We start from the raw sequence: 14,208 nt of genomic DNA on the forward strand, positions 1-14,208 counted from the left end.
ACCCAAAATACCACTTACAAGCAGATGTTTACCACTGTCACAGACTGATGTTAGCGTACAAAAAGAAAATAGATTTTTGTCACAAAGCAAGAGCAATGAAGTTGGCAAAAGAGCACAGGCAGACAGGTAATCTGTGCCAAATGTCAAGGTCAGATACGCTGCTGGTAGGAGACAATGCCATCAGAGGTGTGAGCCACAGAGGAATCCAAACATGTTATCCCAGTTACACTGTTTCTGAGATTACAAAAGTCCTGCCAAAAGTTTTGTCAATACGAGGAGTTAAACAGCTGATTGTGGACATGGGTGCAGTGAAAATCAGAATGAAATGGAAGTCTTGAAAAGGATTTCACTAAATAATTTGAGGAGCTTGAGTGGAGGACATTCATCAGTGGACCTCTTCCTAACAAGAAAGGAAAATGAATAAACTGACCCAACTGTTTCAGCTGAACACATGGCTGTTCAACACATGTGCGCCCAGAGGACCACACTACATTGAGAACTTTGATCTATTCTGGAAAGGAGAGGACTTGTTCAAGGGAAATGGAGAGGTGGAGTGAGAGTGTTGACCTCCTCCACACTCTTAGGCACCGGCCTGGACAGGTTCTTGTGCAGCCAGGATGAGCAAAGAGGAATGAAAGAAGCATTCCTACTGTGCCAGTCAGAGACCGAGCCAATGTGTCAGCACCACCAGGAACACCACAACTGTCACAACTACCTCCCCCAGTGAAGGAGTCATCTCAGCAGCATCTCCCCCAACAGGGAAATCAGCAGCACCACGTCCACTTCCCCCAGAGAATGATTCAGCAGCACCTCCCTTCCCACAGCAAAAGAATCATCACCAGCGCCACTTCCCCCAGGGCCTTGATCACAGGCCTTGGACCTGTCTGTGACAGCCCCAGCAGAGGTTTCAGTCCCAGCAGCACCTCCACCATCTCTCCAGCCCACAGACCAACCCTGGGTTGCCTTTGCTACATTAACTCCCTCTAGGGACTTTTCACTCTCCTTTTCCTCCCCACCTTCACCCATGGCCCTTCCCAACCATCTAGAAAGACTCATCAGATCAGGAATTAAGATCGCTCCTCTTATACCTAATATAGTGCTATCAAGAGTTCTGGTATCAACTATGCTGAACCCATCAAAGGCCCTCCCAGCTATCCCCCAGCTAGTGTGAATGAGCAGACCCTCCTGACAGCACAGTCAACAGAGAGCAGATCAAAGCACTTCCACTGGAGCCAGGAGAAGAAACATTCACCACAGCTGGGTTCTCCCTCTGTAATGAGAAGCATAATCACCATGGCCAGGTAGTCCCTCTGTAATGAGAAGCACACTCAGCACTACTGCTTCTGTAATGAGAACAGAGAACATCTGCTCTCTGGACCGTGTACATGTGCCACTATTCACTGCACACTGTGTTATGGGCTGTAGTTATGGGCTGGGTTTGTAAAGTTCCAAAGATCAAGACTTAAATGCAAGAGGAATAATGGCCAATGTACCAAAATGCACACAAAGGTACACAAAAAGTATTTCAAAGTGCTTTACAGAATAAGAAAGACATGCTCAAATCACAAAATACAGTATATGACATTAAAATTAAGCTTAAAAGAGAAGAGTTCACAATAAAAACTTTTCAGTCATATGCACAGCTAAACAAAACTGTTTTGAGTATGGATTTAAACATTGTCAAAGTAGAGGTGTAGTAGTGTCACATCTTCAGGAAATGATTCTCCATGTTTAGTCTTGACTCTGGGTACCAGCAGGAGGCCTTTCCCTGAAGTCCACAGAGAGTGAGATGGTTCATATGGCACAAGCATGTCAGAGATACACTAGTAGAACAAATGCCCAGCCTTTCCCTATGTGTGTGTGGATGGTGCTTCTCTCACCTGGGTGTGCTGGTCCCCAGGCTGAGCACAGGGGCATGGACAGGGGTGAAGGGCAGCTCCTGTAGAGGCCGTTCATCTGGGGCCAGGTCTACCTCCATGTGAGCAATGGAGCTTGTCTGCAAAGAGAGGGACAAAACTGATGAGCACAATGACAAAGCAGAAAGGTGCTCTCAGTTCAACAGTTTGTTAGGTAGTGGTGTGACCAAGGTTTGATATTCCACTTTATTTAGTGACACTGTATCAGTACTGCAGATTTAATGAATTCATTTTTTTTTTTACCTATTAGGAGTTTTTTTCTGAAAGAGGAAACATTTTTATTGTAATACATTTTGGTTTTCCTTACATGAAATAAAGTTTTAATTTTGGGGTTTTTAAATCATTATGTCTAATTCAATTACTAAAAAACTCATTTCATTTTATTGCCTTGATTACTCGTTTGATTATTATAGTTAAAATCATGTGAAACTGAAGCACACAGAGCACACGGAACCATTGCGACGGTTGTTTTCGCACGGAGCCTGCACAGAACCAACAGCACAACAGTGAGGTGAGTGGAGTATTTTAGATCCACGAGTGAGTTTATGGAGTGGAGTTTAGTTGCATGTGAGAAACTGGAGGACAGCAATGATGAAAACTAACCAGTTCAATAAAATATCATGACAAGAGGCGAAGACACAGAGGCAAACGGAGCTAGTTCTGCAGAATGACTCTACCTCAGTGCTGCAGTCAAAGCTCAAAGCAAACCACAGCAGGATAAACACGTGTACATATTTAACTCTTATCTTAGAAAATAAGGTTTTACTTCAGCTATGACATTAATTCAAAACTGTAGTTCATGTGGCCTTGTTTACAATTTAGTCTTCTAACAAGTAAATTGGTAAAAAATATATTAAGGACATTTTGAGCTGGTCTATTTATCATTTAAGTGAAATGTTTCTGTTTTGGGGGCATATTTATCTGCAATTAAGAATAAATGTGCTATTTCAAGCAGAAAATTACTTATTTGTATATGTATGTATATTTTATGGAAGGTAAAAAATGTATTAATTGAATTAAATAATTGATAGATTACACGATTACCAAAATAATCAATAGCTGCAGCCCTACTATGAACTGCTAAACTATGGGATTTCAGCCTCCAACTCTCCATCTTCAATACAACTTCTCCAAAACCTAAGCCACCGTTGCCTCCTCAGTCCTCCCTCCTGTCACTGTCAGCCGATCACAGCCTACCCTTTTGGACTCTGACCTCTCACCTCTCAAGCCAGTCATATAACTATGCTCTCTCTATCCTTCTTAGGGTAAAAAAATGGTTGTCACTGAGATGACACTATCTCCACCGCAGCAGTAGAACCCTCAACCTGTTCATCTCCTTCTCTTCACCCCCATCAATGTGTCAACCCCTGGGATAGTTATTTTCTGAACAATTCTGTAATAGGTTACACACATGCGACATGAGAACATTCTAAAACAGTTGCAAACTGAGAATTCTATGGTGGAATTTGTTGTTTAACTGTCAAATTTCAGACTTGTTGACCTGGGTTATGGTTAATATCTCTGTAATTACTGGGCCTATCCACATGAAACAAAAAAGGTTTATGGATCATAAGGATATGGATGTTCTTCCAAAACAGTTAATCTCCCATAGAATTATATAGGCCCTTGCTCTCCATCTGAAATTCTGACATCAAATTCAAAATGGGAACGCAGCCAATTGATACTTTGCAGTGACATGACACTGGGGGTGTTCTGCCTGTATGCCGATGGCAGAACATTCTGCAGCTGACATAATGCACACATTAGCAATAACTACCAAAACAGTTCTAATAGTCTGAAAACTCAAGAAAAAAAACAAAAAAACAATGGATTTAAACCACACATTTTCAGGAGCCAACAATCAATACAAGCATTCACGGTCCTGTTTAGGTGTTTGATTTTCAACAAACTCTAGGCTAATACTTGCTAGCTTGTGACTGCAATGCTATTTGAGAGAGACTGGTTGAACAGTACAAAAAACAGATTAGTTGTAGCTCTAACTAAATCAGTTCATCATGGTTAGATTGTGTTAAAACAAAGGTCAGATTAAAGTCTTCAGTGACAGAGTTTCGGACAGAGCGGTGCCTACATTAGCATTACACTCCCTGGAAATCAGCTACACAGTATCAAAAGGCCCCTGCTCTCCATCTGAAATTATGACATCAAATTCTAAAACATGAATGCAACCTATGCTCTCTCCTCACAGCATCGCTAGCATGTCTACTTCCCAAAGTCTGAGTGATATCCATCCAATGAGCTATTCTATGGTGTGTGTAAGTCTTTCTTGGTTGAATTATCTTGGAAGAAGAATGAGCTCCATCTTGTCACGCTCCGGCGGCCCCTCTGAATAGAATCAAATGGCAGCAGGCTTTGTCTCGTGAGGCACAGAATATAGCACAGATTTAGAGGAAATCCTGAGATCTCACTCTACTCACTGCAGCAGCTACAGTCACAGTCAAGACGCTAACATTCCAACAAAGAAAACCATTCATTTACCAGCAATAACAGCAAAGACGCCAACATGACTGAAATTGTTTGTGGCGATTCTTAAACGCAAGTAAAGGTCTACAATAAAATGAGACACCTACTTAACTTTTATGGATAGAAATAAGAGCGTGAATAATTTTATCAAAGAAAATGTCAGAATTGATTATACATTTAAAAGGTACACACAGTAAGTTTTTAGGTGGAGGGTCCAAAACTATTCTTCATGGTAGGCCTGGGCAATATGGTGATAAAAATTGAATTGCGACCCTGTGACGGTCTACTGTTTTGGTCATATCATCATATGACGTCATTCACCTGTTTTTTAATGAAGCTCTCCGCTCAAACATTCTCCCTCCCACTTCTCCTTGTCCAACCTCTGTATGGCTCAGAGTGACATAGTGAAGTGTGAAATTTTATAAGTAGATGACTGTACTCACCTCTGAAAGGCAAGAGAAAAAAAGGGATCATGAATTGTGATAACGTTCAAATCTTTATCAGAGAAAATTTTGATGTAAATTTGCCATATCACCCACACCTACTCCATGTTTTATCTGGAATTGTCTACTACAATCCTCATGGAGACAAGCAGGTGACTCCACCAAGCCACACATTTGTTAGCAATAAAAACACAGGCAATTAAATACATACAAAATAGATAAGCCTACATAATAACACTTCCATGAGGCAAGCAGAACAATTACATAGTGCATATTTAAAGATGTCCTAGATTTTGTGATAGGAGAAGATCAATTTATTATACAATTAAAACCGGAAGTTTACATACACTATATAAAAATACACATGTTTTTGTTTTTTTCTTCGCTGTCTGACATGAAATCAGACTAAACTTTACCTGTTTTAGGTCAATTACCAAAGTTATTTCTAATGTTTAGATTTATTCTGGCTAAATGCCAGAATAATGAGAGGATCTTTTACTTTTTTTCTTTTACAAATTTTTTCATTACTTTCTTCAAAGTCAGAAGTTTACATACATTTCATTAGTATTTGGTACCATTGCCTTTAAACTGTATGACTTGGGTCAAACTTTTCCTCTACATTCTTCCACAAACTTCTCACAATAGTTGGCAGGAATATTGGCCCATTCGTCCTGACAGAACTGGTGTGACTGAGCTACGTTTGTAGGTCGTCTTGTTTGTCCATGCCTTTTCAGATCTGCCCATAAATTTTCAATTGGATTGAGATCAGGGCTTTGTGATGGTCACTCCAACACACTGACTTTGTTGTCCATAAGCCACTTTGTAACCAGTTTGGCAGTATGCTTCAGGTCATTGTCCATCTGGAAGACCCATTTGTGTTCAAGCTTTAACTTCCTGGCTGATGTCTTGAGATGCTGCTTTAGTATTTCCACATAATTTTCTTTCCTCATGATGCCATCTATTTTGTGAAGTGCACCGGTCCCTCCTGCAGCAAAACAACCCCACAGCATAATGATGCCACCGCCATATTTCACAGTTGGGATGGTGTTCTCAGAGTTGTAATCTTCCCCCTTTTTCCTCCAAACGTAACAATGCTCTGTATGGTCAAACAGTTCAATTTGAGTTTCATCAGACAACAGGACATGCCTCTAAAAACTAAGGTCTTTGTCTCTGTGTGCATTTGCAAATTGTAATCTGGCTTTTTTTATGTTTTGTTTAGTTTTTGGAGTAATGGCTACTTCCTGGCAGAGTGGCAGTACTTGTTTCACTGTGGATAATGACACACTCTTAAAAGCTTCAGCAGCATCTTCACAAGGTTTTTGCTTTTGTTCTTGGGTTGATCTGCACATTTCAGACCAAAGCACGTTCATCTTTGGGACACAGAACCCGTCTCCTTCCTGAGCGGTGTGATGGCTGGATATTCCCATGGACTTTATACTTGTGTATAATTGTTTGAACAGATGAATGTGGCCCCTTCAGGCATCTGGAAATTGCACCCAAGGGTGAACCAGACTTGTGCAAGTCCACAGTGTCCACAGAAGCAGTGTGTTTCAAGTGTGCCTTCAGACACATCCACAAGTGTGTCTTTAACTCAAATGTTGTCAATAAAGCACCGCAGACCTTACGACCACACCTACGAGCAGCCACATAGAGCATATGCAATAGAGGTGGAGAACATGGCCCACTCAGAGTCCATGTCTCCAGCCTCCCTCGGGATCAGGGAGAAGCTCTCCCGGAGGTGTGAGTTGAAGACCCCTCTGACAGAGGGCTCTGCAAGACGTTCCCAGCAGACCCTCACGATGCGCTTGGGCCTGCCAGGTCTGTCCGGCTTCCTCCTCCGCCAGCGGATCCAACTCACCACCAGGTGGTGATTGGTTGACAGCTCAGCCCCTCTCTTCACCCGAGTGTCCAAGACACGCGGCCGGAGATCAGATGACACGACAACAAAGTCGATCATTGACCTCTGACCTAGAGTGTCCTGGTGCCACGTGCACCGATGGACACCCTTGTGCTCGAACATGGTGTTTGTTATGGACAAACTGTGACTAGCACAGAAGTACAATCACAAAACACTACTCGGGTTCAGATCGGGGAGGCCAGTCCTCCCAATCACGCCCCTCCAAGTGTCACTGTCATTACCCTCATGGGCATTGAAGTCCCCCAGGAGAACAACGGAGTCCCCGGTTGGTGCACTGTCTAGTACCCCTCCCAGGGACTCCAAGAAGGCCGGGTACTCTGCACTGCTGCTTGGCCCGTAGGCCGACATAACAGTGAGAGACCTGTCCCCGACCCGAAGGCGGACACGACCCTCTCGTTCACCGGGGTGAACTCCAACACATGGTGGCTGAGCTGTGGGGCAATAAGCAAGCCCACACCAGCTCGCCGCCTCTCTCCCGGGCAACGCCAGAGAAATGGAGAGTCCAACCCCTCTCAAGGAGTTGGGTTCCAGAGCCCAAGCTTTGCGTGGAGGTGAGGCCGACTATATCTAACCGGTAACGCTCAACCTTCCGCACAAGCTCAGGCTCCTTCCCCCCTAGCGAGGTGACATTCCATGTCCCCAGAGCTAGTCTCCATGTCCGGAGATCCGGTCGTCGAGGTCCCCGCCTTCGACTCTCACCCAGATCTCTCGGCCCGGAGGGAGAGAGAAGGATAAAAAAAATCCTTCTCTCTTTATTCTGGCATTTAGCAAATAGAAATCATTTTGATAATCCGAATTAACCTAAAGTTTAGTTTGATTTCATCTCAGACTGTTGTAACGACTGACAGGGGGACCAAAGATTCAGACTTGGGGAAAAGGTTTAAAAAAAGTTTATTTGCAGACATGGGAATACAAATGAAGGTTGACAAAGCAGACAGTTGAGAGCGGTGTTGTCTGCCATAGTCTTCGAGCTGGTCATGGGTAGCGGGATCAGAGGCTGGGAAGTCTGTATTGGTCCAGGTGAACTGGGTCGGAGGCTAAGATGCTCGTATGGGTCGTGGAGAGCTGAGTCAGAGACGGAGGCGCTGCGTAGTTCCACGGAGCGGGATCACAAAGGATACGATCTGGTGTGAGTGTCAGGTCCTCAGACACTTTATCCTCCCCAGGTGCAGCTTGATTGTGGACAGGTTGTAGGTGTGTATGGGAGGAGCCAGAATGTCTGCCCAGCTTCAGGCTCTGAAACCAAAACACAGGGTACACTGGGATCTTGGGATAGGTCACTGGAATGAATGGGCGACAGTGGCTCAGTGGTTAGTGTGTTGGTCCCCCAACCCGAAGGTCGGAGTCCTGCTCGGACCAAGTTCTGTCGTTGTGTCCTTAGGTAAGACACTTCACCCACATTGCCTAGTATGAAAGTGGTGTGTGCATGAATGATGATCGCTCAGTCTGCCCCAGGGCAGCTGTGGCTACAATAGTAGCTTACCATCACCAAGTGTGGAAATGAATGAATAATGACTATAGTGTAGAGCTTTGAGAGGCTTTGAAAAGTGCATTACAAGTGTAAGCCATTATTATGACATATGGAACGTGGGGTGGATGCGGAGGGAAGGAGGGAGTTGAAGGCGTACTGCAGATGGGCTGATGATTTTCATGATTTTAAAGGGCCCCAAGAAGCAAGGAGAGAGTTTCCAGGAGTCTGTTTTAAGAGGAATGTTTTTAGAGGAAAGCCAAACTGACTGACCTGATACTCAATATTGAGTATCAACGTGTAGCGTTTGATCTGGTCCCGAGTCTGATTGGTCCATGTTGGCCAGATCGTTCTGTCGTAACGACTGATAGGGGGACCAACGAGACACATTCGGGGAAAAGGTTTAAACAAAGTTTATTTACAAACACGGGAACACAAATGAAGGTTGACGGAGCAGACAGTTGAGAGCGGTGTTGTCTGCCATAGTCTTCGAGCTGGTCATGGGTAGCAGGGTTAGAGGCTGGGAAGTCCGTACCTGTCGAGGTGAACTGGGTCAGAGGCTGAGATGTTCGTACCGGTTGTGGAGAGCTGGGTCGGAGGTGGAGGCGCTGCATAGTTCCACGGAGCGGGATCACATAGGATACACGGACGATGTTGCGCTGAGTGTCAGGTCCTCGGTCTCTTTGTCCTCCCCTGGTGTAGCTTGATTGCAAATGTGTATGGGAGGAGTCACAATCTCCAGCCAGCTACAGGCTCCAACACAGATGGGAGGGGGAAAGGCAGCACCAAAACACAAGGCAGACTGGGATCTTGACACACAGTGAGAAAAAATAAAGTTTTGTATGGCGTATGTAAAATTCTGGTTTCAACTGTATATAGTAGTAATTTAGTATAGCCTGGTGAAGGGGCATGTTTTGATCCTCGTCAATGGCATTGCATACTGTTGTTGCGTCCTTAGGCAAGACAATTAGCCAAGTAAGCTTTTGTTTTCAGTTGTTTTCGAGACTGTTTTTGCATGAGTTGGAGGGACAGCCATGTTTCTACCAGTTTGCCCAAGGCCAGCTATGGTAAACAAGTAGCTTATTACCAATGTGGAAAGAATGAATAATGCAAAATTTTGTAAAGTAACTTCAAGTGTCTAGAAAAGCTAGTTAACACTCATGCATTGTTATTGCTACACCAAAGTCTTGAAAATAACATTGACACATTTCTTGGATGTGCATCGATAGAGTATATATGCTACTACGCTGAAGGTCAACTGGGTTCAAGAGGAGGTTCGGGTGTGCGTTTAACCAGCACCCGTCACCATGCAGATCGTGTCGGCTTTCATCTGATCACAGCACTGGCTCTCATTGTGCAAGTGTCTGCGCTGCCTCACAAGTGTATGGTCTAAGCACACTTCAGATCATCCAAACAAACGCTCGCAGCACCATAACACCCGGCACTATTTTAGGAGGAGAAAATCGGCTTTAGGCGGCGGGATTGCTTCTGTGTGGGGCCGTGCTCTGGCCACAGGGATAAGGAAGTTCAGAAGTGTAAATCATCAGCAGCTATTTGAGCAGCGTCCCAGAATAAAGCCTCCCAGCTCAACTGTGGAATGGGAGTTTTGTCCAACATCAGGCTGCATAGGAGAGACAGGCCGACGACTCTGCTAATTGTACTGTGGGGGAGATCTAAAAGGCCCTGTACCCGATTTTTTCCCATTTAATTGAGCAAAATGTGTCTTGCCTCAGTACAGATATATTGCATAAGCAGCTCTTGTGAAAATATGTCTGCTATGTGCTGTCTGCATCTAATTATAAAACGTTTTATTGTCCGATAACGAGGAAGTGTGAGTTAGCATGCTAGTTGTTGTTAGCTTTAGCATCACAGTAAAACTCCGCTCTGGTCTCTGAAAGTTGTGAAAGGCGCTTATAAACTCATTGCGGAGCTTGGTTAATGCATAAGATAAGGAATAATTTTGGACCACTGCAAATCGTTTAAAATGAACCCTCTGTTTTTCAAATTTTTAAGACAGTACAAATCCAGGGCTGAAATTATCCAAATGATTTTATGGAGTTTAAAAACACAGTGGAGTTGTTCCTCTGTTACCACATGACATCACAAGGTAGAACAGAGTGTTTTCTGTTTGAGACAAGAACACAGCTTAAATATGCAGGGTTTGTGTGTTAAACATGTGTGAATGAAACAAAACACAACTCCAGGTCTGTTTTTGATGAGGAAACAACATAACAAAATAGATCAGAAAATAAAGTAATATGGCCCTTTTAATTTTAAATGCTGCTACTAGATGGAACATTATGCATTTTCAAATAGAGGCATTAAGCCAAAACATTGCAACTGTGAATATTCATCGAGTCCATTTTGGTGCCTGACAACCACTCAACCAATGTGTGTAAATCAGAGCCTGCCCAGAAAACATTACACAGTGTAGCAGCAGTTAGCAATTTCCTTTGATGTAGCGATTAGTGTAACCCGTACAAATAGCAGAAACCTATAAAACTAAACTGTATTACTCCTCTATATTATACTCTGCACTGCCGTTTGAGCCGCTCTTGAGTTCTCGCAGTATTTCAGGCCTTCTCGCCGTAACTGAGTCATGTGGAGTAATAGTTTTAGTTTTTTAGTTCTAGAAATGCTGCTATTATAAAATGAAATGTATTTGAATTATTCTGTCAGTTATGGTGCACTGTCAGTGCCATTATGTATTTTAAACATTTTGTTAGTAATTAAGTATGTAAGTATTTGTTAGAAATTAACTAGCCTCTAATACACTGGTCCTGATGCTCACACAGGCAGAGTCTTATTTTCTTGGTTCCGGTTTCACTCGATGGCGAGCTAACCCAACCAGGATGATGAACCAAGTACCAATCAAATCAATCAAGCACTCTGCCTATGCGGTATGAGATACACATGCCTGAAAGGTTTTAAGTGTGTGGCAGTCTTCTAAAGACCTTTCAGTCAAATGCCTCTCCTTTGACGCACCTGTCGCACCGTCAGGTGAGCAGAATCTACAAAGAAATGTTTATTACAGGGGTGTCCAAACTATGGCCCAGGGGCCAAATGTGGCCCTCAGACCAGTTTTTATTGGCCCTCAGTCCTCCCCTGATCATAAGCAGTACTTTTAACAGCAAATTAACTATTACTACCACTATAACCTCAAACATCGCATTGCATTGTGATACAGACCTAAATGTGTTTCAAGCCTTATTGATATAGAGCGGCTCTGTCAAAGCTGTGTATAAAGCACCACACTGTAATGATCACTGGTCTGTGGCCCTCTGCTTTGAATATGTTTTGAGATGTGATGCTTGATAGATAAAAAAGTTTGGGCACCTCTGGTGTAGAACATACACACCCAAATCCTGTTGCCCACCATTGTTCTCATAAAACATTTTCCTATATTTGCTGAACTCTACATAATGAATTTTGAATAATGACTATTGACTGTCACCAAAGGGACTAACCATCTCAGTTTCACATTACCCTTGAAGAAGGGAGAAACGCTGAATTTTGGGGAGGGATTTAGACAGGGGCACGTGCAGTTTAACTCCTCTAAAGGATCACAACATATTTACTAAATCACAACTGTGGTACTAAAAGTCTTTGTTAAACCAGAGTTAATATGAAATAGACCTATTTTAATAATCAAAACAGACCAAATGTATTACATAAACAAGTTTCTTTCCTCTAAGCGTGCCACACAATTGTAGCTCTGTGACAAAATAATTTGGTAAAATATACAAAAATATACATGGCAATACATCGATATGGCAGCCCAGGATACCGATACTGTATCATTAAAATAAACAATATGATATATTGATATTTTTGCACACCCCTAATAATAATATACTGTACATCCAGTGCCAGCGGCCACATTCTGACTAATGTACTCCTAGTGCAAACAGGGAGAGCACTTTGTATTGCAATTGTCATTAAAGAAGACCTATTGTGCTTGTGTCTGTTATATAGTTATAATCTATGACACCCGTGGATGTTTGATATTGTATATTATATTTTATTAAATAAATTGCAATTTTTATCTATAATGACTTAATAAAAGAAACAAGTCCACTGACTTCTGTGTTTGAAAACTGCAGTGCCCAATATGATCTGATGACACCGTAAACGTCATTTCAATAAAGAGACGTTCAACTGTCGACTTCTCCTATTGATAGCTGCAGAGCATGCTAGCGAGTAACCCGATTCTCTTTACTAAAATGTCTACGTTATGCTGCCGAATCCTACGTGTATGACCGATTAAGAAAATAAAATTTGATCAGCAAAATGGCGTCTTCAAAGTAAGCAATTACAGAGCCAGAGGCAATGGGGCCAGAAACGCGCCCATGCTCACTTCCTAGCTAGTGAGTTAGCCATGTCTATTTATATATACAGTCTACGGATGGATCCCTCACATCCATCAGTTTACCACCTTGAACCTGAGAGAGCTGTGGAGGGAGGCCAGACGGAGCCAGAGGGCAGAGCAGAGCGGGGGCCAGTCTGTCTGAGGCTAGACTATAGCAGTACTAAGTGAACGCATCATTAGCATGCAGCATCACTCCGCTAACAGGGTGTTTATAGTCTAATCACTTGTGCTCAGGACATGATTATGTTTTATGTTTTCCTCTAATGAAGTGGCCCAGGTGAGCAGCACACCTTTGAATAAAAAAGAGATCATTTGGTCTAAAGTTGTGCAGTGCTGTCTGCATCAAAACAAACAGGGTGGCTGAGGCTAGCACTCTCACTTTACAACAAGAGGATCCTGGGTTCAATTCCCAGGCCAAGTGGGGATGTTTGGTACAATAAAGTACCACCACAATGAGGGAAGAAAATACCTTGGGCCTCAAGCTGCTGAGGACTTTCTCAACCAACATGACTGGAATAGTAACAGGTGTTATGAAAACCAATGTTTTCCCTCTAATATGTCAACTGTCAAAATACAAAAAAAAATACAGAAAAAGGTGGCTTGCCCTCTCCGGGTGGTGGAGAGTCTCTGCTTCAAATGGAGGAGTTCAAGTATCTCGGGGTCTTGTTCACGAGTGAGGGATGGATGGAGCGTGAGATTGACGGGATGATCGGTGCAGCGTCTGCAGTGATGCGGTCAAGATGACATCATTTATATTTGTGGAATTCAGTTCACAATTTTGGCTTCACTATTTTTGTATTATTTGCTTTAACCTTTTTTCCATAACTGTAGCAGTGCTTTTTGGAACTAGCTTCTCAGAATTGTCCCAGCAGAATTGTCACATTTGTAAATCAATCTGTAAACACTCCACTGCTGGGCCTGGTACAGCCCACAGAGCCTCAGCACCATCACCACCGTGCACTCCTCGCTCCCCTTGTGTGGACAATAAAGCTGTGAGGCTGACAGCTCCAGTCAATTAGTCGACTTAATGAGTGGTTTTACATCGAGGCTAAACATTTACCTCGTGTCAGGCACTAATTATCAGTGTGAGCAAAGACGAGGCTCCTAATGAAAATGTACATGATCCAGTGGAGCTGAGAGCTGTCGGGACGCCACATCCACAGGGTGCGAGGAGCGTCATGCACTAGTGTCTCCTTTGCAAAACTTTGAACAAAGAGAACATTAAAATGACATTTTGGATATCTGTTTATCAGATAAGGCCAGCAGACATTTTTGTTACATTTTTTAAATCAATCAATATCACTTTATTTGTCCCCGAGGGGTAACATAAGCACACTGAGCAGTAAATTACAATAATAATAGAAAACTCAAACAAAAGTCTCAGTGCAACTCAACAAGTAGTCATCAGATCCAGTGTGAGGGCAGTTTCATGTCACAGAATCCAATAGTCCTTAAGTTCTGTCCTTTAAATAACACAAGCTGCTGGTCATCATTAAAAGTCCACGACACAAACTTTTCTCATTGAGGATACCTGCTTGTCTTCAAAAGGATGATATTGCTTTGCTTGGAATGTTCTGCAGTATGGCATTAAACATATCCATCTTGCATCTTGC

The 14,208-nt window shown here is 43.0% G+C and overlaps 1 protein-coding gene across 1 annotated transcript in view; it reads right to left on the reverse strand.

Moving 5' to 3' along the window:
* LOC117373734 (nephrocystin-4-like) overlaps positions 1 to 14,208 on the reverse strand; it is a 272,836-nt gene that overhangs the window by 134,904 nt on the left and 123,724 nt on the right. The window contains exon 13 of the mRNA XM_055223162.1: positions 1,881 to 1,996. Coding sequence (XP_055079137.1) covers positions 1,881 to 1,996 — 116 coding nt within the window. The remainder of the gene's footprint in view (positions 1 to 1,880; positions 1,997 to 14,208) is intronic.

The sequence above is a fragment of the Periophthalmus magnuspinnatus genome, chromosome 7, assembly GCF_009829125.3.
Source record: "Periophthalmus magnuspinnatus isolate fPerMag1 chromosome 7, fPerMag1.2.pri, whole genome shotgun sequence".
Taxonomy (NCBI): Eukaryota; Metazoa; Chordata; class Actinopteri; order Gobiiformes; family Gobiidae; genus Periophthalmus; species Periophthalmus magnuspinnatus.